The following is a 25509-nucleotide window of genomic DNA, read 5'->3' on the forward strand; positions in this document are numbered from 1 at the left end:
TCTTCCTTATCTCTCTCTCTCTCTTTTTTTTGGGGGGTTTGTATATTCGGTGGCCTTTTTAGGTGACACCTTTCTGTCTGCTCACTGTGATTGCCTTGGCAACGGGCAGTAATCACCAAGCATTGTTCTGTGATCTTAAAATGCGAAGGATTCGAAAATGTCATTTCCACACCGCCTGAGGAAGGGGGAAGCCCCCGAAAGCTTGTGGGATTAAAAATAAAATTGTTGGACTATAACTTGGTGTTGTAAAATTGTTTACAATTTATCCTTTTAACCACTGTTACTTCTGAATAAACACTCAGTGGTCAGGACTAACTGATTTTATTGCCAGGTCCTCTTAACAGTCCCATCAAAGAATAACAAAGGAATACAAGAGTAGTGTAATTGTTACAATGTGCTTACTCCCTCAGGGGGCCATCTAGTAATCAGTTAACAATATGCATGTTTCATGTCTATCATTTGCCACTAAGTTGCTGTGGACTCCAGAGGTGCCAGGGGAAAATCACCAATTTAAATGGTTGTCAGTTACCATACTACATTGCCATAGAATGCAGGTCCAAGTTTGGCAACATTGTGCTAAAGTAAGTGAGGCAGGTCTGCTCCCTCCAGAAACACTAAAACCTATTTGAAGAGCAGAACCTCTGAATTCAACAGCTCTATGCTGGAAAATATAAACATTGTTTCCAATTTTGTTTTTTTTCTCCTTTCTGGAGCCCTGAGTTTGTTCCGTGTTGATGTCTGTCTCTGTCACATAGCTCAGAATTTACCCTCTGCCCACGAGAAGGAGTATTTGTATGCAACAGGAGAAACTGCAGTTACACAGCCCACTACTTCCTCTTCAGCTGTCAGTGCTGCTAAAGTACCTGCTGAATGGAAGGCAGCCAATCAACTCATTAGAAATTTTCTCAGCTGTTGAATAAATGCTCCAGTCGTCAGAGAGGTAGCGGTTAATGGGAAAGCACTGTTCCAGTATGAGTGATGCTGTGTTCACTGCATTGAACCCACATGAGAGGAACAATCGTACAGCAGAGGAACAATGAGTCTCTGAAGTGATTTGTATCAATGGATTAAATGTCAGGTTGGAAAATGTGTCTTCATAGTAACTGCAGACCCTGGGAGCACAAGCTGAATCAAAAGAATGATGTGTCTTCAGCAAACATAATCAGTCATAAAATATTAGTCACTCCTGTAATGCTTCCCTTTTACCAATGTTTTACCAAGAAACGGGATATGCTAAGAACTGTGGGACTTCTCAAAAAATTGGAACCAGTTTCTGGTTGTTTCAGCAATGACCCTTCCTAAAATCTTGCTCACTCTATTGGTAACAAATTTCTCTCTGACTTTTTCTTCTTTCCTTTCAGGTGGGAGATGGTGAGTGATATGGCATGGTGTGGTGAAAGGAATTACCAACAGCTGTACTTGTGATAGGGGTGGTGGGGGTTGTATCTCTGTGTGGCTCCTTTCCCATCTCCTCCCTCAAACACTCATGCTTCTCCCACCCCCTTGCTCCCATTATGTCCCCTATTCCTCACTTCCCAATTCTCATTCACTTTCCTACTACTCCCTCACTCATATCACTAACCCATTGCTTCCCCTTTGAGCTACCTTGTTTCCTCCCTTTCCCTTGCTCCACAGTCACCCACTTCACCCTTAAACCTCCATCCACTCTCCCCACGCCCATTTGTTCCCCCAAGAGACCAGATGATCCCTTACCCTCCACCAGTTTCCTCCTACACTCCCTTCCTATCTGTTACCCTCAAAGAGACCTGGTTTTCCTTCAAAATTCAACATTTTACAAAAAAGAAATCAAATTAGAATGTGGAAAGAAAACTGCTTTTTTTTATCTACCTACCATTACATTTTTCGGCATGAACAGGGCAGTAGTAGGACGAAAATCACAAGAATAAATTGCCAACTTACTGCCAGAGGCTTGCCTATTGTGATTTTTGGGTGGGCATCAATTTAGCCTGAATCGAAAACTGGCAGGAGCCTGATTAATGAATTAAAATGAGGCTCCTGTGACATTGTTAGGATTCAAATGCCATTTTCGTGTCAATCACTACTGTCACCGCAGATCCCTTAATCCATGCACAAACTAAGAGCTGCGTACATCAGAGGCAGGCAATTGCTGTGCTACTTAAAGGGATCATAACCTGTTGGGTAGAGCTGGAAGCATACAAACATTAGGAACACGAGTAGGCCATTCAGCCCCTCGATTCAATTAGATCATGGCTGATCTGCACCTCAATTCCATTTTCTCGCCTTTGTTCTAAATCCCTTGATACTCTTACCTAACAAAAATCTGCATCTATCTCAGTCTTGAAAGCTCCAATTGTCCTAGCATCCACAGCCTTTTCGGAGAGAGTTACAGATTTCTACTATCCTTTGTGTGAAAGATTGCTTCCTGATTTAGCCCCTGAATGGCCTAGCTCTAATTTTAAGATTATGTCCCTTTGTTCTTGATTCTCCCACCGGAGGAAATAATTTCACCGTATCTACCCTATCAAATCCTTTTAACATTTTAAACATCTCGATCAGATCACCTCTCAATCTTTTACATTCGAGGGAATATAAGCCAAGTTTATGCAACCTGTCCTCATAATTTAATCCTCTAAGCCCTGGTATCATTCTTGTGAATCTGCGCTGTATCTCCTCCAAGACCAATAGATCCATACTGAGGTGCAGTGCCCAAAACTGAATGCAGTACTCCAGATGGGGTCTGACCAAGACTCTATACAACTGAAGCATAACTTTGTTTTCCAGCCCCCTTGAGATAAATGGCAATATTCCATTAGCCTTTTTGGTTGCTTTTTTTACCTGCTTACTAGCTCCTAATGATTTGTGTACTTGGACTCCCAAATCTCTTTGCTCCTCCTCAGTTCCTTGTTTCTCAACATTTAGAAAATACTTTGATTTATCTTCTTTGGGTCTAAATTGGATGACCTCATACTTGCCCACATTAAACTTAATTTGCCATAGTTTTGCCCACTCTGCTAATCTGTCTGTGTCCCTTTGCAACTTCCTGCTCCCATCTCCACTACTTACTGTCCCTCCTAACTTGGTGTCATCTGCAGACTTGGATATACAACTCTCTATTCCTTCATCCAAATCATTAAGAAATATGGTGAAAAGTTGAGCCCCCAAAATATCTCCCTGGGGAACACTACTTGTCACATCCTGCCAATCAGACTATCTAGCCTTTATCTCCACTCTCTGTCTCCAACCTCCCAACCAATTTTCAACCCAGGTCAAAAGGCTACCTCCAATTCCGTGGGCCCTCATTCTTACTAAGAACGTTTGGTGTGGAATATTATCAAATGCCTCCTTAAAATTTACATAAATATCATCCATAGACACTCCCTTATCTACCTTATTAGTGATTTCTTCAAAAAAATCAACTAGATTAGTCAGACATCACTTACCCTTAACAAAGCCAAGCTGGCTCTCGCTGATCAGCTCATATTTGTTCAAGTGCTCAGTCACTCTATCCTAATGACAGGTTCTAGTAGATTCCCCACAACTGATGTTAAACTGACACCCCTGTAGTTACCTGATTTCTCTCTCCCACTCTTCTGATAATGAAGTGACATTAACAACTTTCCAGTCTAACGGTATAATTTCTGAATCAAGAGAGCTTTGAAAGATTATGACTTCTGCAATTTCCTCACCTACTTTTAATACCCTGGGATGGAAACCATCAGGTCCTGGAGATTTAAGTATCCTAAGTTCCATTATTTTCACCATTACTATTTTGTTACTTATATTGAATCCAATAAGTACCTTCCCTTGATTTATTTTTAGTTTTCTTTCGATCACTGGTATTTTATCATCTCTCTACTGTGAAACCAGATACAAAGCACTCATTTAATAAATCTGCCATTACCTTTTTGTTTATTACAGGATCACCTGTGTCTGTCTTTAATGGGCCTACATCTCCCTTAGCCAATCTCTTACTCTTGATATATTGATAAAAACTTTTACTACTAGCCTTTATATTACTTGCATGTTTATTTTCATATTCCCCTTTATTATTAATATTTTCTTTATGACCCATTATTGCTTTCTATATTTCTCATCTGGATTACCACTTGTCTTGGCATTTATGTGAGCTATCTCCTTGAGTTTTATACTCCATCTTACCTCATATGTTGACCATAGTTACTTGACTGTACATTTGGAACTTTTGCTCTTTAGGGGTATGTATTGGTCTTATATTGTACTAAATACTTCTTTCAATACCATCCACTGTTTTTCTGCAGGTTTAGCTGTTAACAGCTCATCCTAATTTAACCTGTTCAGTTTACATCTCATTCCTTTGAAGTCAACCTCACTTAAGCTTAAGTAAATAAGTAAGCAGGACTGCCGATGATATTTTCTTCACTATTATTGGGACTTTTAAGCCATAAAGGCTCGCTTAAGTACATCTCCTTGCTGCATGGTGTGCCCTTTACATTTCCCTACCACTTCAATCTGCTGCTTCATTGACCCACACCCACCATCCCTGGATCTTTTCAATTCTCCTCTTTAAGGTGCTGCTTCAGTCTCTGCCTGGAAGATTTGCCGCCCTCTCAAAGCCTATAAGCCGTGCGATTAGCACTGGCGACTCACCTGCTGCAATTAAATGAGGCCCGATCATGAATTTCAGTTGGGCCACCTGTTGATATCATCGGGCAGGTGGAGCGGACGCCCCGCCAGCCACTCGATGTATGGCAGAAACAAAAATAGATGTCTTCGTTCTCACTCTGTCTCTCCCTCCCTCCCTCCTCATGACTCAGTGGTAGCACTTTACTTGAGTTGGAAGGTTATGGTTTCAAAGCCCACTCTGCATCTAAGGTGAAGGAGTGCTGCACTGTCAGAGGTGCTGTCTTTTGGATGAGAAGTTAAACTGAGGCCCAACCTGTCCTTTCCAGTGGATGTAAAAGATCCTATGGCACTTTTTACTGAAGAGCAGGGAAGTTCTCAAAGTGCCCTGGCCAACATTTATCCCTCAACCAACATCGCTAAAACAGATTATCTGGTCATTTATCTCATTGCTGTTTGTAGGACCTTGCTGTGCGCAAATTGGCTGTGACAGTTGCCTTCATTACAACTGTGACTACACTTGAAAAGTACTTAATTGGCAGTAAAGTGCTATGGGGCATCCTGAGGTCGTGAAAGGTACTATACAATGGGCCCAATATTTGGAGGGCGGTGGGTTCGCAGCAGGTGGGTAACGCGCCCAGTGAAATCGGAGTGCTCCGCACGCAATTGCAGGCTAATTGCAGCCACATACCTGTGCTTCCAGGTTTCGCGCTGGAAAGCTGCGCAGCGGGCGGACTGCGCATGCGCAGCATAGGCTGTCAGCTGGAGGAGCCCTATTTAAAGGGGCAGTCCTCCACTGACTGATGCTGCAGGAAAAATTACAGCATGGAGCAGCCCAGGGGGAAGACTGCTCCCAGGTTTAATGATGCCTCACTCCAGGTATTATTGGATGGGGTGAGGAGGGGGAGGACAGAGATCTTCCCCCCGGCGGGCGGGAGGAAGTGGCCTGCCTCTGCCACCAAGAAGGTCTGGCTCGAGGTGGCAAAGGAGGTCACCAGCACCACCAACATATCGCGCACCTGCATACAGTGCAGGAAGCGCTGCAATGACCTAAGTAGGTCAGCCGCAGTGAGTACACTTACTCATTCCCCTCCCCTCCGTCTGCCACATCACCGCCCCCACCCCACATCTCCTTCTGCACTGCCAACACTACTCTATCACATCACCCCTCACATCCACTCAAACCTCATCCTCATCTTACCTGCACTTACTCACCTCACTAGTACTCATCCTGCCACTACCACTCAACCCAATCCTCATACAATCTCATGGCTCTATCTCATACTCACCCTCTCATGCATCTCTTTCACGGTCAGCCTCACTCAACCTGGCACTACCTGTGCTGCAGCCACAGGGCATGCATCAAATATGTGCAGTAGGAAGCGTAAGGCAAATGTGTCATGAGCATGAACGGGATGTACAAGGGTGTTTGAAGGTTTGTCATGGATTTTACCGATATTTAATTTCTGATTAACTCACATAACATATTATATTGTCACCACTACTGCCATGTCTTTGCGAATCTTGTCTGGTTTGTGCAATAATGCCCTTTCCTGAGGATCACTATGAAGACCCACAACTGATGACACCCATTGTGTCACTGCAGAGTGGGTGCAGGTGTATTTGCAGGGCTCTTTTGTGCAGACGACTGAGAGACGTCGGTGATGTCCCCGGTGGCACCCTGGAAGGATGCGGAGGAGAAGTTGTTGTGGGCAGTGGTGACTTTGACAGCGACAGGTAAGAAGATGGTGCACGGGCCAGCTGGGAGCAGCTCGGCATGAAGGAGGCTGCAGATGTCCATGACTACATGTCGAGTGACTCTGAGCCTCCGTGTGCACTGCTGCTCAGAGAGGTCCAGGAAGCTGAGCCTCGGTCTGTAGACCCTGTGGTGAGGGTAGTGCCTTCTGCGATGCATCTATCTTTGCCACTGCCCTCCCTCCTGCTGTGCAGGTGGATGTGTCACAGCACTGTGTTGTGGGGCTCCACGTGTCAGAGGTGGACGGTGTGGACGGCGAGGCTGGTGATGCTGTTCGTTCTCCGAGGAGGTCATGACTGCAGCTACCGCAGCCCCCATCCGCAAGATGTACTTTTGAAGGGGTCCGCAAGGTAGGTACATGTGTCTGGAGACCGGGATAAGTGTGCAAGTTGGTGAATTTTATTGTTAGGAGGAGGGTGGTGGAGGCCAAACTTTGTCCAAAGAGACAGAGTGGCCTCCTGCAATGAGTGAGGGTCTCCCCCCAACCTGCCAAATGGACGTTTGCAGCTGCCACAGGCTGATGGCTGCAACACATCCATTTGAACTGGGAATGTTTCCACCAGTGCAGGAAACAGTCCCAGTTGTTTGCAAAATCCCACCCCTCCTAAAATATCATGTTAATCAGGTCTCTAAACGACCTGAAATACCAAAATAATTACTTTAAGTGGCACCCTGCCGGCTTTAATTGCAGGCGGGAGTCCCACATGCGGGGGCTGCGCGCGCATGTCAGCGCGTCACTGGGGAACCCGGAAGTGGGCGGGTTGGAGCCGGGCTCCGGACCCGCCCCGGGAATCCCCAATTTTCGCAGCCCTCCCCGCCACGAATGCACCCGCTCGGGGGTGCGAAAATCGAGCCCAATATTTTTCTTTGCGTCTCTCTCTCCCTGACACCAATCTCTCTCTCACACCCGCTCCTTCTCTGAGTCCAGTCATTCTCTTTCTCTCTCTCAGTTTAATACATTTCTTGAAGTTTAAGGAACATGAAACAAAAGCAACAGGTGTTTCATCAGAAGACTGTAATTTCTTTTCCTTCCCTCACACACACGCACGGCCTTTCTGCATTATTTATATAAAAAAATACTAATATAAATTTTACTTCAGTAAAGCTTTCTGAAATTTGTCCTCTTGTTTTTCAAAATTATTTGAAGACAAGCTACTAGGCAGAAAGTGCCAGGAGCTAAAGAAAAATACAGCTTACTGAAGAGTACTGATGCATCCAGGGAAATTAGGGAAACAGCATATGCTCAGTCTGCACAACCCAAATTCAGCTCATAAAGTCACAGCTCTGGGCAAAACTATCAACTCCAAGTTCAAGCTTTTGGGAGAGGCAGAGGTCTACAAGTAAAAGGCATTAAAAGAAACAAAAGACCATGGTGGTAAATCTCCTCTGCACCCTCTCCAAGGCCTTGACATCCTTTTTGAAGTGTGGTGCCCAGAATTGGACACAATACTCTCGCTGAGGCCTAATCAGTGATTTATAAAGATTTACCATAACATCCTTGCTTTTGTACTCTATGCCTCTGTTGGTAAACCCAATGATCCTGCATGCTTTCTAAGAAACACAGGCACCTACATCCACTAGGCTTCTAGAAGCATGGATTCATTCTTTCCCTAGGTTGCCAGGAAATACAGATGCATAATTCACCCCTCATACCAGCAGGTCTCAGAAGCTGTCTCTGTACCAACATACACCAGAAAACTTGATGAGAGCATGGGAACATATATATATGCATGATACTAGCTGGTCATGGAATTGGACGCGTGTCACTTTTAAGCCACCTGAGAATTATTGGTAGTAGTTACTTACCCACCACCTGGCCAATAATGAAAAATTAATGGAGGTATCTGGGAGATTGTGGTGAAATGCACATCGATTAAACCAATCATCGAACAGTGACTCTTAGTAATCTTTCAGTGATACGTAGGATCCATATGGATCTTCTAGATTGGTGAAAGATTACTCTTTATGTGACTCCCAATGTCATGTTTGTTTCCTCCGTTCCTTTTCAATTTTGGAAACACAATTTTTTTCCCTTAAACACTCAAAACTATTTTACAAACTTGATTAAATGTTCATGCCTGAGTGAGCCGCTCAAATCAGATGGGTGGCAGAGGAGTAGTGACAGCTTGATGTTGCACAGATGTGAAAATTGTTTTACCTTTAATACTTATGAATTATCGATCATTGAAAATGTCTTACATAACTGAAATACTTAATAACTGGAAGTACACAGAGCAGTCAACACCTGAAAGAGAAAGACAAGTTAACCAGTTTTGGTGAAGGGTCCCATCCAAAACATTAACCTGCCTTTTTGGAAGCTGGTGGTCCTACGGTCCACCTCCACCATTTTCAGTTTTTATTTAAGATTTCCAGTATGGGCAGTTTGACATATGGCTGGATATCGTGTATGTCTTTTTTGGTACTATCTGGGCAGAACCCCCACCCCCCGCCCCCCAACAGAATAAAACTGTTCAAACATAGCTCAGGCTACAAAACTCCAGTTGACATTGCGCAGTGGGGAAAGAAAATACATGCAGAGGTTTATCTTGTGCACTGAAGCAGAGAGATACATTACTTACCCATCACTGTGGGGAAAGAAAATACACGCAGAGGTTTGTCTTGTTCACTGAAGCAGAGAGATACATTACTCACCCATCATTCTTTTGAAGTACTTTGGCTTTTTGTCCCACACCACAAACAGATAGTAGGCAGGGATACCAGTCAGAGTGATGGCAAATCCAATGCCAGTGTTGATGGGATCAGAATAGAGTGACAGTGCCACTATGAAGAGACAGGTGAAGGCAAAGAAAGCTGGGATAAACAGGGGCACCTGCAACAACAAAGAGAAATCAATGAAACACAACTGGTTAAATTCTCACCTTCACCGCCTGGGTGGTGATCCGGGAGCGGATCGTCCGCCCGTTGTAGATTTCAATGGGATGAAAATCGGGCGGGTCCACTCTACCAGATTACTACCCAGGCAGTGAAGGTGAATACTAACCTTTAACTCACCCAGCTGCATAGTAAGGAATGAGTCTGGTAAAATCTCGGCAGTTTTTAATTGGGCTATTCTGCTTAAGAGCTAACTTAACATGAGCAAGCTCCAGTTAAGAGTAAACTTGTTCACACAATTATAAAATGTTACAATATAGAAAAAGGCCAGTCACCTCTGCCCTGGTATTTACAAGGTTATTCCTCCATTATTGCTATGGTACCAAAGGGGTCATTTTAAGAATTCATACACCTGACACAGAGTTTTGGCCACTCGGAGCAACTATCAGGAATTCAGGAGTATGGTCTCCAGTTTATCGTCCAGTTTAATTCCATGTATGCTTTGTTATTAAAAATGGTAAATTTTCATTATTTTTTGCAATCCACTTGAGCGAGCAAGCAGAGTGAATGAGTGAGAAAGGGAGATTGTAAGCAAACAAAAGAGTAAAACACTGAGAGATCCATTGCTTCGCTATATCCGGTCCGGCAATTTTTAAATTCAACCTCCCATGACCTTAGCAACGCTGGGTGCCAGGGACTCAGAGCTGCCAAAAGTACCACAATATGTGATTCGGCTGCAAAGGGGTGAAACCCTGGTGTATCTGGGTTCTGCCCAAATTCCAGGACCAACCCCAACCCCTTGCTGGCAGTCTGCTGCCATGTCACTCTCCTTGGCTCCAGGAATTTTGAGGCTACGGCGTATATCTATACTGTGATGGAATAACTTGTAGATCTTGATACCCTTTTCATTTTTTTCATGTGAGTCCCACCACAATTTAGTTGGACACTTATGTACACCTCTGAATGGGCAGGTGATATGGGACCTGAGGGTATACTGCATAACGTGACTGGCATTGTAGTAGCACCCTCCATTTGGTGGGAATACAGAAAAATATAGCATGTAGTATATATAAAGAATTAAAAAATGAGTTTAACTTAAGACAATAACAAATCTTATGGTTCAGGCGAGACCAATAAACTGCTTGAATTTTGCTCTTGTGGTTTATGATGTCATCTGAACTGCTTGACATGTTCCTGCCTTGCAATATATTCCTAGCTACCTAATATTCCAGATTCATAAACAGTCTGAGGTAGTACTAGTAAATCATCTAGGACATTGATCATTTCAATGTAATATGAATGAGGCTTTTGTTAGATTTTAGCTGTGCTTATGATCACGGGGCAAAGGTCAGGCATGAAAAATGTAAAGTGAGTGACATTTGAATTAAAAAAAAACATAGACTATAACTGCAATCAGGCAAATTGATTCAATGCTATTTTATTAGATCATTTGGGGGAAAAAAATGTGTTTTCCTAGGAACGCTGCCAGTCCTAGGTATGTGCAAAGCGTGTGGCCCAAGATGAATGCAGTTTTTGTTCAGTGGATGACTGATTAGCCCAATAATAGTTTCACCGAGTCTTACTCAGGGCTCTGGTAGGGACGGGGCTGGTATGGTTCATGGACACCAGGTCAACCACCTTCAGTGCTCAGCCTTCATGTGTTTTGATAAACTTATTCCGAATGTAGCTGTTCTCCATTTATTCCCTAGCAGTTGGCTGATCATTTTCTCAAGACTTTCACTACTTGGCCTTATAATTCTTTGTTTAAAAAAAAAGCATAACTAGAAATGACAGATTCTTACCTTTTTTTAAAAAATCGATCTTTCTTCCTATCTTTTTATCCACCCAAATAAATTAAAGAAATAGTAATTATTTAATTGAAGTAAATATCCATTGTCATAAGTCTCACTCCTGAAAAATCTCAATTGAGTTACGTTATTGGCAGGAAAAGCAATCTGTGTAATTTATTGGACTGTGAGCAACACGCTAATTTGCATTTTAAAAAATCAATAAATATAAATACATTTGCAGTGTAATGTGTGGTGGTATTATTTTTAATGCCATGTAGGTGAGGGGTTGTGGCATGATAATGAAAGTGATTGTTGTAGTTTAAGCCATGGCTACATGTTGGATTTAAAATTTGCTGTTGCCTGTCCTTTTAACTGTTGATGCTATTAACCCTTCCAATGCCCCACAGAGTTTACTTGTCCTGTTGCTGTTGGACTCTGCTCTGCAGTATTTGACATGTAAAATAACAACTAGAATTGATCTATGGTGAAAACAGGTCAATTTTTACATTCTTGGCTATTGATTAGTTAAAAAAAAACAAATGGCCTTTCAAACTGGATCTCAGCGAATGATAGCTCAATAGCCAGGAGGAAGAAGAAGCAAGAAAAGTGAAAGGTTTGAAATTCATTTTTACAATTAGAAAAGGGCTAGAAAAAAAAATGAAGTTAGATTTGGTTGAAAAAAGTAAAATTCAAGTAAAAAGCATGAGAATAGGGTAGAGAAAGAATGGAAAAGAGCGAATGAGGGAAGGATAACAGTAAGAGCAGAGTTATCATAAAAATTATTATTTTATTAGTTTTGAGGTAATATTGCAGTAATAAAGCTACTCCTGACATTTGTGTAATTTATTGATTGTGATATTAGTTTCTGCTTCAGGAACAGAATGCAAGAGCTAAAAACGTACAAAATAACTTGGCCCAGTGTGACAGGAATCTCTATCATTAAGAAAAATGATTTGTTGCTATAACTACGGTAGTAAACTACCACTCTCTTTTTTGCTACAGGTGAACAAGGGTTTAGTCATAAAGCAGGATTATTTTCCTTAAACCGACCCAGTCAGTTTTATGTGTCAGGTCCAGTTTGCTAAGTTAAAAAGGGTCGTAACTTATCCCCGTTGCACAAGGACATCTTTGCAGTGCACAAAATAGAACACAGTGAGCCTGTAAAAGTGATGGAAGCAATTGGTTCTGATGTGTGGTATGATACTAAATCCATACAGACCATGAAAGCCCAGCTAACTGACATCGACTGAGGCAGCAGTAAGAGCTCTACACGTCATGTCTAAGTATGTGGGTTCAGGAAGTGGAAAAATTAACGAGGCGATCATCCCAGTGATTATCAGTGTCCAGTGATTCCTGCTGAAGAGTATTTGTGGATGTCAGGTGAAGCTTACATTGAGTTCACCCATTATATCCATAACAATTCAATATTCTAGGACCCACACATGAAGATGACCACTTGGGCAAGGTGTTGGAAGGTGGCATGGGTCTATAGAACCAAACTCAACATGAGGAAATACTTTCATAAGAGGAAGGGCTTGGGGGGTGGGGGGAAGAAACTGAGGAAAAAATAATGAAACCATGCTGATCTAGGTTATAAAATTATACCCTATGTGTTATCTTTTGATTGCAATTGATTGTAATCTTGAAAAATTACAGCAGCAAATGAGTATACGTAGAGCTATAGTGCAGCACAAATCCATTGTTGATGTTTTAAGAGAACTAAACAGGAATGCTACACAGTGATCATAGAATCGTAGAATGGATACAGCACAGAAGGAGGCCATTTGGCCCATCAAGCCTGTGCCAGCTCTTTGTAAGAGCAATCCAGTTAGTCCCATTCCTCCATAAAAAGAAGTGATACACATCATTAACATTTTAAACATGCAAAGGACCAAAAAGACACAGTATTCCAATATTCATCTTTCCAAACTGAATTGACCAGTGGCATTCTGCAGTACTGATTTATGGTGAACATTACCTTAAATGGGCGTGGCATGTCAGGGCGCTTGTACCGCAAGTAGATTAGACCAGTTACTGCCAGTCCAATGAAGAGCCATCGGGCAAAGCTCAGGAAGTTTAACAGACTGTAAATATCGCTCAGAAACAGCATGAGGACTGTTAAAGGGTACTGCAAAAGATGCAAGTTTAAACAAATTAATGATTCAAATACATTCAGCAGGATTTAGGGTAAGATAAGACATAATATTGTATTTGAATATTAAGTGTAAGATGTCATTTTCTGGCGTTAATACATTCCTAATGTCTTTTCACACTTGTTAAAGATCTGGAACACTCAAGAGTAATATATCCAGTGTAAAACAGAAGATTTGTGAAGGGCATTCTCGTTTGCAGAAGTTCAAGTGTCAAGGTTTATTGAGCAGCATTATTCACAAGTACTAAAGGGTTGAGTGAATATATCCAATCACTTACCCTTGACTTGTGCGCCCTGTTTTTTTAGGGATCAGACTCCAACTGTTACTAGGTATCTTCTCCCCTTATCCTTCTTGAGTCTTCCTTTTCCAAAGGGCCGATTTAAGGAATGCTTGCTCCTAGTGGAGCAGGCTAGCTGCTGTGAAAGTGCTTTCCTATTATCGTCTCTCAAGTTTCCTCTTCGACCAAGATGGTAGGCAAAGAAAACGAGCTCAATGACCTCAATTTTCTGAGTACATGTTGGCAGTGGGACACCTTGTCTGGCACTAGCGCATATTGGAAAACCGCAGGCACACTGATAGGTGCTGGCGGCAGGTGAGGGTCCCTGCCCCAATTGCATAATTAGAAAAATGACTGCCAGTGTGTGGAGGATCAGACTATTAATCCAGGAGTGTTGGAAGACCATGAATTGGCTGGTGTGTGTACCACATCCAAGTTGGGGCATTGGGGCTTCTATGCGGTCCCTAGTGTACTGCCCTCGTTGGGGATTCTTTTTAGTCCTCACATCCTTGTCAATTGAAGATACCTAATATTTGCTCGGAGCTGCTCCCGCTCCCCCACCACAACTTCATCAGAAGTGTGGTGGAAGCCGCGTTTGCGCGTGTAAATTAGGGTCCGCCTCGCTTCCTGCAAAGTTACAGTGGTGAAACAGGAACAGCTCTGAGGAAATTCCCGGCCCTGATATATATTTAAATCACCATTTCTCTGTAAAATTTATCATTGGTTCCATGTGGAGAGAGTACAGGGATTACAGGGCTTCATATAGGAACATATGAACAGGAGTAGGCCACTCAGCCCCTCGTGCCTGCTCCGCCATTTGATAAGATCATGGCTGATCTGTGATCTAACTCCATATACCTGCCTTTGGCCCATATCCCTTAATAACTTTGGTTGCCAAAAAGCTATCTATCTCAGATTTAAATTTAGCAATTGAGCTAGTATCAATTGCCGTTTGCGGAAGAGAGTTCCAAACTTCTACCACCCTTTGTGTGTAGAAATGTTTTCTAATCTTGCTCCTGAAAGCTCTGGCTCTAATTTTTAGACTGTGCCCCCTATCCCTAGAATCCTAGAATCCCCAACCAGCGGAAATAGTTTCTCTCCATCCACCCTATCTGTTCCCCTTAATAGCTTATAAACTTCGATCAGATCACCCCTTAACCTTCTAAACTCTAGAGAATACAACCCCAATTTGTGTAATCTCTCCTCGTAACTTAACCTTTGAAGTCCGGGTATCATTCTAGTAAACCTACACTGCGCTGCCTCCAAGGCCAATATGTCCTTCCGAAGGTGCGGTGCCCAGAACTGCTCACAGTACTCCAGCTGCGGTCTAACCAGGGTTTTATATAGCTGCAGCATAACTTCTGCCCCCTTGTACTCCAGTCCTCTAGATATAAAGGCCAGCATTCCATTAGCCTTACTGATTATTTTCTGCACCTGTTCATGACACTTCAATGATCTATGTACATGTACCCCTAAGTCCCTTTGGACATCCACTGTTTTTAACTTTTTACCATTTAGAAAGTACCCTGTTCTATCCTTTTTTGATCCAAAGTGGATGACCTCACATTTGTCTACATTGAATTCCATTTGCCACAGTTTTGCCCATTCACCTGATCTATCAATATCGCTTTGTAATTTTATGTTTTCATCTACACTGCTTACAATGCCACCAATCTTTGTGTCATCGGCAAACTTAGATATGAGACTGTCTATGCCTTCATCTAAGTCGTTAATAAATATTGTGAATAACTGAGGCCCCAAGACAGATCCCTGTGGGAGTCCACTAGTCACATCCTGCCACTGTGAGTACCTACCCATTATCCCTACTCTCTGTCGCCTTTCGCTCAGCCAACTTCCTAACCAAGTCTGTACTTATCCCTCGATTCCATGGGCTTCTATCTTAGCTAACAGTCTCTTATGTGGGACCTTATCAAATGCCTTCCGGAAGTCCATATAAATAACATCCATTGACATTCCCCTGTCCACTACTTTAGTCACCTCTTCAAAAAATTCAATCTTCAAAATGTGCAATTTTCCAATCTAGATGGACAGTTCCTGAATCTAGAGAACTTTGAAAGATTATAGTTAGGGCACCTGCAATGTGCTCACCTATTTCCTTTAAAACCCTGGGATGGGAACCATCTGGTCCTGGGGATTTGTCACTCTTTAGTTCTATTATTTTCTTCATTACTGTTGCTTTACTTATGTTAATTTTATCGAGTCCCTGTCCTCGATTCAATATTAGTTTTCTTGGGATTTCCGGCATGCTATCCTCTTTTTCTACTGTAAATACTGACGCAAAGTAATTGTTCAACATGTCCGCCATTTCCCCATTGTCAATGACAATATCCCCACTTTCAATTTTTAAGGGGCCAACACTGCTCCTGACCACCCTCTTTTTCCTAATGTAACTATAAAAGTTCTTCGTATTGATTTTTTTATCCCTTGCAAGTTTCTTTTCATACTCTCTTTTTGTAGCTCTTACTATCTGTTTTGTGACCCATTGTTGATCTTTGTATCTTTCCCATTCGCCAGGATCTGTGCCATTTTTTGCCTTTTTGTATGCCCTTTCCTTATATTTTATACTGTCCCTTACCTCTTTAGTTGTCCATGGCTGTTTTTTTTGGCAAGTAGAATTCTTGCCCCTCAGGGGTATAAACCGATTCTGTATCACGTTAAATGTTTCTTTAAACATTTCCCACTGATCTTCAGTCGTTTTACCCATTAATAGATTTGCCCAGTTTACTGTGGACAGTCTCTGTCTCATCCCATTGAAGTCGGCCTTACCCAAATCTAGAATCTTAGCAGCTGATTCACTTTTTTCCCTTTCAAACACTACCTTGAACTCGATCATGTTATGATCACTATTGGATAGATGTTCGCGCACAGTTAAGCTGTTAACTGAATCTGTTTCATTACTCATTACTAAATCTAGTACGGCTTGCCCCCTTTTTGCCTCTAGGACATACTGCTGTAGAAAACTATCCCGGACACACTCAAGAAATTCACTACCTTTCTGACAGTTGCTAGACTGCTTTTCCCAATCTGTGTGAAGGTTAAAGTCCCCCATTAAGACCACTATGCCTTTGTTACACACTTGTCTAATCTCTGCATTTATACAATCTAGCACTTCAGAGCTGCTGCCAGGGGTCCTATACACAAGTCCCACTATAGTCTTAGATCCTTTCCTATTTCTCAATTCAACCCATAAGGTCTCTGTTGGCTGCTTACCCCTTGTTATATCCTCCTTTATCATTGAAGTGATTTCATCTCTAATCACTAAGGCTACTCCTCCCCCTCTTCCATTTTCCCTATATAAGCTCAGATGGTCAAATCACCTATGAATTATTAGAGCTCTAGTTGAGGCCACAGCAAATAGTAGAAGTAGACTGCTCTGGGTTTTATAATATGGATTTAAATGTTAGACAGATACTACAGAACAGCTTTCCCTTCCTGGAATTTTTACTCGGTAGTTATTTACCTCCCAAAGGAGAGTAAATATTTTAAGAAGCATGATGGCACAATTGGAACATGAGCTGTTGGAAGGAGAAGCCTTGAGTAGTTGCATTGAATTTTCTCAATCGATTTTTAAAAGAATTTTTGGTTGATTTTTGCGTTCATGAATGTGAGAATTGTTACTGCTGAGGGCTGGAGCATTTTCCATTGCAGGTAACCAGTATCAAGCACTCACAAGCTAGGTGCAGAATGGTTAGATGCAGAGTAAAGCTTCCTCTATTCTGCCCCAACAACATGTCTGAAGCCCCGACTCCAACCCCAGAGTACGATAGTGTCACATTTTCATTTCCCATAACATCCAGTGGCCTCTAGGAATGGACATGATGGGCCAAATAGCCTCCTTCTGAGCTGTATCTTTCTATGATTCTATGATTCTAACATAAGGAACAGGAGTAGGCCATTTGACCTCTCGTGCCTACTCCGCCATTCAATTGGATTATGGCTGATCTGCACCTCAATTCCATTTACCCGCCTTTGCTGCATATACCTTGATACCCTTACCTAACAAAAATCTACCAATCTCAATCTTGAAAGCTCCAATAGTCCTAGCACCCACAGCCTTTTGGGGGAGAGAGTTCCAGACTTCTATTACCCTCTGTTTGAAAAAATGCTTCCTGATTTTGCTCCTGAAATCTGTGTGAGATTTTCAAATTAATGCCAAATTAGTTTTGTGTCAGGAAACAAGTTGAGACTACCTCAATTCATTTCACACAGGATTATAGCCAGCTGAGAGAGACCATCACCCCTTCAGTCCAGGCTGGATTCAAACCTCGGTGTCAGATGTGAAAGGCCAACATCGAATCCATCATGCCACAAAGTTCTTTATATTTTTACAATATAAGTTAGTTTTATTTTATGGGTATTATTGGGCTGCAGTTTTAGATTATTCTAGAATGAAGTGGGAGTATTACAAGCCCGCTGGTTCCAAGCCTTTATTCACAGAGCTCCACAATACTCACACCACACCCTAAATAAGCTCCCTTATATATTGATACAAGAGAGCCCCAAATGATATGCACCACCTGAATACAATTAACACTAATTGATATAAATCACATGGATGCAATTAACAGGGAGGAGAAGGCATATGTATAGTTTTAATTGTATATCTTCTGATGATAGATCATTGACCTGAAATGTTAACTCTTTCCACAGATGCTGCCTGACCTGTTGAGTGTTTCCAGCATTTTATGTTCTTATTTTATCCATAATTTTAGTTTTTGCTTGTAAAAAATAAAATCAGAGAATGTGAAAGTAGCAATGAAATATATTCAATAAAAGTTACATATATTTTCACTCCTAATAGTAGCATATGAAAATTTATATGATGTAGCTTAGTATTCCTACCAAAATTCCATTTTTAAAAAATCCCCTTGTCATGCTTACTTCTACATGAAGGAAAGAGGGCTGATTTGCTCCTTGGCCTCTGTCTGTGCTGTCCCAAGGAGATAATGTTCACTTTACACCAAAGTCAGGGGCAACCAAATAACTGGAAGGACTTGGTGCTAGTGTGTCAGAGACATGAAACCCTCCTTGAGACAAGTTTTGTTGGATTTCTTTACAGGAAGTACTGGTAGCAACAAAGCAAAACCACTCCCCATGACAACACTTGTCATCAGATCAGCCACTTTGGATCTGGCTACAGGTGGACTTTTTCCATTCCTGATCTGAACGGTCCTTCCATCTGGTTGTTAAAGTCACAAATACCTGTGCAGTTGTTCTATTGCTTCTGAATCTGGCATGCAGTATAAATGGGCAGTTCAGCCCCACTGGAAGCAGACTCAATTTTGGAAGGTATGTACCAGTGTTAAAAAAAAGCTCTTGGTACTTAGACACTTTCCACATTTTCTCTATCTCAGCATTGTCAAGTCAATTAATAGAATATGTGAAATTTCAGTGAAAAACAAAACCCACAGTTGGAAATAGAAAGCTAATATCTGTCAATGAAAAGTCTCTCCCTGATGTGAAGTTGAAAATGAAGAGATTGGAAGTCATATGAATCCACACTTAAATGCCTGGAAATGCTTTCTTACCAACACGATGACAGCAGGAAGAGGTGTATGTTTACGAACATGGATCATGGACAGAATTTCCGGAAGGTGACCCTCTCGTGAAGCAACTAAAAACAATCTATTTGATTAAAGGGAGACAACAGATTATGTCTCGGCAATGTAACGAGTTTGTTGCATGCTTTCCATGAACTAGCAAATGTCAATGTAATATCTCTGAGTCCACACAGATTGTTAGAAGTTAGTGACATTCTGAGCTCTTTTTTTAAAGTGATTATTTGTCACCAGGCTTTAACAAGTATACCTTAAATATGTCACTTGCAATCTCCTTCACCTCAGCTACTTCACTTATTTTTGGGTATTATACAACAAATACCTCAGACTGCAATAAATTCACATTTGATCATTTCTTTTTCAGCTGCTCATGATATGGAGGAATTATATTTAATACTTCAGGAGAAATTCTAACTTGATTTGACTGCCTCAACTGGGAGAACAATTGATTTCCCCTTAGTCCTACTGCGACTTCTATAACATTACCAGATATTGTTAAAAGAAGAGATTTTTCTCACATGGCAGCAAGAGGATACCAATAGGAGATGCTCAAAGTGCAAGGGATGTTATAGCTAACTTGGTTGGTTAGATTAATATGGATGAGAAGCTGTATTGGAAGTCATGAGGAAAAGGGCCAGAGAAGAGTGACAATGAAACTTTTTGGTATCTAGTTTAGAAGCTTAATAAAGTACATGGTTGCTTTTATAAGCCTGATTTTAAAGTGGGCACTGATGCCAATTGCATTGCCCTTAACACTTCCCAGCTGATATTGGCCAACTCAGTACAGAGTGGCGATTGGAACTAGGGACCTTCCTCTTCAGCATATGTACTCACTGCATAAATGCACTAAGCTATCAGGGCAGCATAACATGCCTTCTTAAATGACTGGAAAAGTACTAAATACTTCATAAAGAATACTTCATGAGCTTCTTTTATAATGTGATTATTACTGATTGATATGCAGGTATATCACGATGTATGTTTTTCTATTGTTATATAAAGACTGATTTTTTTATTCGTTCATGGGATGTGGGCGTCGCTGGCGAGGCCGGTATTTATTGCCCATCCCTAATTGCCCTTGAGAAGGTGGTGGTGAGCCGTCTTCTTGAACCGCTGCAGTCCGTGTGGTGAAGGTTCTCTCACAGTGATGTTAGGAAGGGAGTTCCAGGATTTTGACCCAGCGACGATGAAGGAACGGCGATATATTTCCAAGTCGGGATGGTGTGTGACCTGGAGGGGAACATGCAGGTGGTGTTGTTCCCATGTACCTGCTGCTCTTGTCCTTCTAGGTGGTAGAGGTCGCAGGTTTGGGATGTGTTATCGAAGAAGCCTTGGTGAGTTGCTGCAGTGCATCCTGTGGATGGTACATACTGCAGCCACTGTCCGCCGGTGGTGAAGGGAGTGAATGTTTAGGGTGGTGGATGGGGTGCCAATCAAGCGGGCTGCTTTGTCCTGGATGGTGTCGAGCTTCTTGAGTGTTGTTGGAACTGCACTCATCCAAGCAAGTGGAGAGTATTCCATCACACTCCTGACTTGTGCCTTGTAGATGGTGCAAAGGCTTTGGGGAGTCAGGAGGTGAGTCACTCACCGCAGAATACCCAGCCTCTGGCCTGCTCTTGTAGCCACAGTATTTATATGGCTGGTCCAGTTAAGTTTCTGGTCAATTGTGACCCCCAGGATGTTGCTGGTGGGGAATTTGGCGATGGTAATGCCGTTGAATGTCAAGGGGAGGTGGTTAGACTCTCTCTTGTTGGAGATGGTCATTGCCTGGCACTTGTCTAGCGCGAATATTACTTGCTACTTATCAGCCCAAGCCTGGATGTTGTCCAGGTCTTGCTGTATGCGGGCTCGTGAATGGAACTGAACACCGTGCAATCATCAGCGAACATCCTCATTTCTGACCTTACGATGGAGGGAATGTCATTGATGAAGCAGCTGAAGGTGGTTGGGCCTAGAACACTGCCCTGAGGAACTCCTGCAGCAATGCCCTCGGGCTGAGATGATTGGCCTCCAACAATCACTACCATCTTCCTTTGTGCTAGGTATGACTCCAGTCACTGGAGAGTTTTCCCCCTGATTCCCACTGACTTCAATTTTACTTGTGCTCCTTGGTGCCACACTCGGTCAAATGCTGCCTTGATGTCAATGGCAGTCACTCTCACCTCACCTCTGGAATTCAGCTCTTTTGTCCATGTTTGGACCAATGCTGTATTGAGGTCAGAAGCCCAGTGGTCCTGGCAGAACCCAAACTGAGCATCGGTGAGCAGGTTATTGGTGAGTAAGTGCTGCTTGATAGCACTGTCGACGACACATTCCATCACTTTGCTGATGATTGAGAGTAGACTGATGGGGCGGTAATTGGCTGGATTGGATTTGTTCTGCTTTTTGTGGACAGGACATACCTGGGCAATTTTCCACATTGTCGGGTAAATGCCAGTGTTGTAGCTGTACTGGAATGGCTTGGCTAGAGGCGCAGCTACTTCTGGAGCACAAGTCTTCAGCACTACAGCCGGGATTTTGCCGGGGCCCATAGCCTTTGCTGTATCCAGTGCACTCAGCCGTTTCTTGATATCACGTGGAGTGAATCGAATTGGCTGAAGACTGGCTTCTGTGATGGTGGGGCTATCGGGAGGAGGCCGAGATGGATCAACCACTCGGCCCTTCTGGCTGAAGATGGTTGCAAACGCTTCAGCCTTGTCTTTTGCACTCACGTGCTGGAATCCGCCAACATTGAGGATGGGGATGTTTGCAGAGCCTCCTCCTCCCATTAGTTGTTTAATTGTCCACCATCATTCACGACTAGATGTGGCAGGACTGCAGAGCTTTGATCTGATCCGTTGGTTGTGGATTCGCTTAGCTCTGTCCATAGCATGTTGATTCTGCTGTTTAGCATGCATGTAGTCCTGAGTTGTAGCTTCACCAGGTCGGCTCCTCAGTTTTAGGTACGCCTGGTGCTACTCCTGGCATGCTCTTCTACACTCCTCATTGAACCATGGTTGATCCCCTGGCTTGTTGGTTATGATAGAGTGAGGAATATGCCAGGCCATGAGGTTACAGATTGTGCTGGAATACAATTCTGCTGCTGCTGATGGCCCACAGCGCCTCATGGATGCCCAGTTTTGAGCTGCTCGATCTGTTCTGAATCTATCCCATTTAGCACGGTGGTAGTGCCACACAACACGTTGGGATGGTGTCCTCACTGCGGAGACGGGACTTCGTCTCCATGAGGACTGTGCGGTGGTCACTCCTACCAATACTGTCATGGACAGATGCATTTGCGACAGGTAGATTGGTGAGGACGAGGTCAAGTAAGTTTTTCCTTTGTGTTGGTTCACTCACCACCTGCCGCAGGCCCAGTCTGGCAGCTATGTCCTTCAGGACTCGGCCAGCTCGGTCAGTAGTGGTGCTACCGAGTCACTCTTGGTGATGGACATTGAAGTCCCCCATCCAGAGTACATTCTGTGCCCTTGCTACCCTCAGTGCTTCCTCCAAGTGTGTTCAACATGGAGGAGGACTGATTCATCAGCTGAGGGAGGGCGGTAGTGGTAATCAGCAGGAGGTTTCCTTGCCCACGTTTGACCTGATGCCATGAGATTTCATGGGGTCCAGAGTCAATGTTGAGGACTCCCAGGGCCACTCCCTCCTGACTGTATATCACTGTACCGCCACCTCTGGTCGGTCTGTCCTGCCGGTGGGACAGGACATATCCAGGGATGGTGATGGATGAGTCTGGGACGTTGGCTGAAAGGTATGATTCTGTGAGTATGGCTATGTCAGGCTGTTGCTTGACTAGTCTGTGGGAAAGCTCTCCCAATTTTGGCACAAGTCCCCAGATGTTAGTAAGGAGGACTTTGCAGGGTCGACTGGGCTTGGTGTTTTGCCTTTGTCGTGTCCGGTGCTTAGTGGTCCGATGCCGGGTGGTCCGTTCGGTTTTATTCTTATTATGACTTTTTTTAGCGAGATTTTACAACTGAGTGGCTTGCTAGGCCATTTCAGAGGGCAATTAAGAATCAACCACATTGCTGTGGGTCTGGAGTCACATAAAGGCCAGACCGGGTAAAGACAGCAGGTTTCCTTCCCTAAAGGACATTAGTGAACCAGATGTGTTTTTACGACAATCGGGTAGTTTCATGGCCACCATTACTAATACTAGTATTTTAATTCCAGATTCTATTTAATTAATTGAATTTAATTAATTAAATTTAAATTCCCTCGCTGCCGTGGCGGGATTTGAAATCATGACTCCAGATTATTAGTCCAGGCCTCTGGATTACTAATCCAGTAACACAGTGTAACATAACCACTATGCTACCATACCCTACTATATTTGAATTCATTTTTATTAGTAAGTAATGCTTTTTTATCCTAACAAATTCTGCACTATGCTTATGGTCTGTCCTTCTTTTGCATCGGTCATAACAAAAAAATTGGTAAAGAGGGAACTATATTCCTTGGAAAAATTAACAGGGGTAATTTTTATAATGGGCCAGATTTTGCTGTAAAAATAACAGTGAGACTAACAGCGTTCACCGTTATTTATATGCAAATCGAACAGTAGCTCCCGGTGACCGCACACCTGCAGCTAAACGCGGAAATCGGGAAGTTGCTACCCGAGATACCCTCCTCCTCCAAAACCTGCGCAAAAACGGCATCTCGACAGATGACTCACCATTCAAATGAATTGAACAGCGTGGAGTTCCCGCACTGACGTTCTAGGAACAAACTAAATTCGCCAGAAAAAGTTAGGGCTTGTCCATTCCAGTATAAGTACCCTTTTAACGGTGTGGTAAGTCTTAATTACTGCCAAACAACCTCCCTGGCACCGAAAATTACCTTTTACAAGTGTGGAATCTCATTCTTTCAGCTTTTAATTATTGTGAGACATTTTAAAAAAGCATGTAAATAAAAAATGTTTTCCTTACTTTTTCTTTCTGTCTCTTTTACCTCTCAATTCAATCTTTCTTTCCCTCTCTTTATTTCGCTTTCTGTACCTGATATGACATTGAATTCACTATTCTAACTTACACTTCCTGGTTCAGACTCTGTGCTGCTCATTAACGATTCTTCAATCTGATTGGTTAAGGAGACACATTTGCTTGCCCTGTTCACACAGGTCCCAGATGCCCTGTAGGGGGCGCCTCGCTGACTGGATCCTCAACTTCGAATAACTCGCTGCGCAAAACCCCATAGGAAGTCTATGGGCAAATGCAAGTCTAACGAATGGCTCCCGCTGTTCGTTTGCTGCTCACAGCAAAATCCAGCCCACTATATAGACTGCTGTATTTATATACCTGTATAGAATGTAATGTATAATATTGTACTTACATAGGTAGGGAATATTGTAAAATTGATGTAGATTTTGAACTTAATAACAATAAAATACTGTACAGTACTTGTATGGATGCAGAGTTTTGTGATTTTGGTCAGTAATTAATAAAGAAACTGAGAATTATTTTTATAGATGGAAGAGCAGGTTCTGCAAAAGGTATAACAAAGAGACACTTTCAAATGTTAATCCATCATTAAAATATTTTAAGTTATACTCAGATCAATCTTAAAAGAAATTAATTTTTGCTAAACTGATCTACTGTGAAAATAGAATGACAATAGAATACTCGTCATTGAAAATTCAGATTATTTTTCAGCAGAATGTGGAGTACATAACTACACAACCCTTGCATTGGCCTTATATCTAACTAATTTGAATACTTTACTGTCCAATATATAGTAGATTATCGTGGAATCAGCAAAAAAGCTATTTTGTAAAACTGCTTGAATGTTCACTCAGAATCTTGATTTTACAATTACTAAAACACATTTGCATGCCTCTGCATAATAATTTGGCTTAGTGCTGGTACAACTCATGGGCATTGGAAGTTTAAACACTGTTTCAAATCTTTTAGCTATGCAATTAGGGGCATTAGCTGGATTTTTCTCACATTTTTATTTTAAAACAATGATTGATATTTCCCAACAAAACAGCAAGCAAACTATGGAACGTACTGGCAATAATAAATTTAGGAGTATGTGCATATGAGGCCTTTTGCCAAACTACCAGGCTCACCTGGCATCAGGGTTTTCATCTTTTTACGAGGGTGGCCTCAGTTTGAAAAAAATGGAGCAGTAAATCTACGTTTACGTTTTCCTAGTGTTTCCGTTGGTCTTCTGCTGGAGACTGATGGTTGCCGCATACGCTTTTAAAGAAATTTTATTTTTCAAGTATACATTGATCCCTGCTTCTTTATGAGTGCTGCCCTATGCATGATATGAAATTTTGTGAAGTGGCGTATTTGTTTTTGTGAACATAAAAATCTCCTCACCCCCAATTTAGGGGGAAACATTGATTCTTTCCTTCTCCTGACACATTTTCAAAGCCTGTAGATTCACTGAATGCTTACCTGGCAACTGCAAAGATGCCCCCATTCATAGATCCAAAGCAGGAAAGAGCTACGAAAATTGGCACTGCTATAGAGAACTTGCCCATCAGTCGCTCTGCAAAGGTCTAATCAATCAGACGGCAGTTAAAATCAATCTTACACAG

General features: G+C 42.4%; 1 protein-coding gene across 1 annotated transcript in view; it reads right to left on the reverse strand.

Annotated features, from left to right (window-relative positions):
• The window catches only part of slc7a11 (solute carrier family 7 member 11), a 158874-nt gene that overhangs the window by 12300 nt on the left and 121065 nt on the right, over positions 1-25509 (reverse strand). Inside the window, exons 8-11 of the mRNA XM_067972315.1 lie at positions 25367-25470; positions 18939-19035; positions 12938-13087; positions 8990-9167 (exon numbers count right to left, since the gene is read on the reverse strand). Coding sequence (XP_067828416.1) covers positions 8990-9167; positions 12938-13087; positions 18939-19035; positions 25367-25470 — 529 coding nt within the window. The remainder of the gene's footprint in view (positions 1-8989; positions 9168-12937; positions 13088-18938; positions 19036-25366; positions 25471-25509) is intronic.

This window comes from Heptranchias perlo, chromosome 1 (assembly GCF_035084215.1).
Source record: "Heptranchias perlo isolate sHepPer1 chromosome 1, sHepPer1.hap1, whole genome shotgun sequence".
Lineage (NCBI taxonomy): Eukaryota > Metazoa > Chordata > Chondrichthyes > Hexanchiformes > Hexanchidae > Heptranchias > Heptranchias perlo.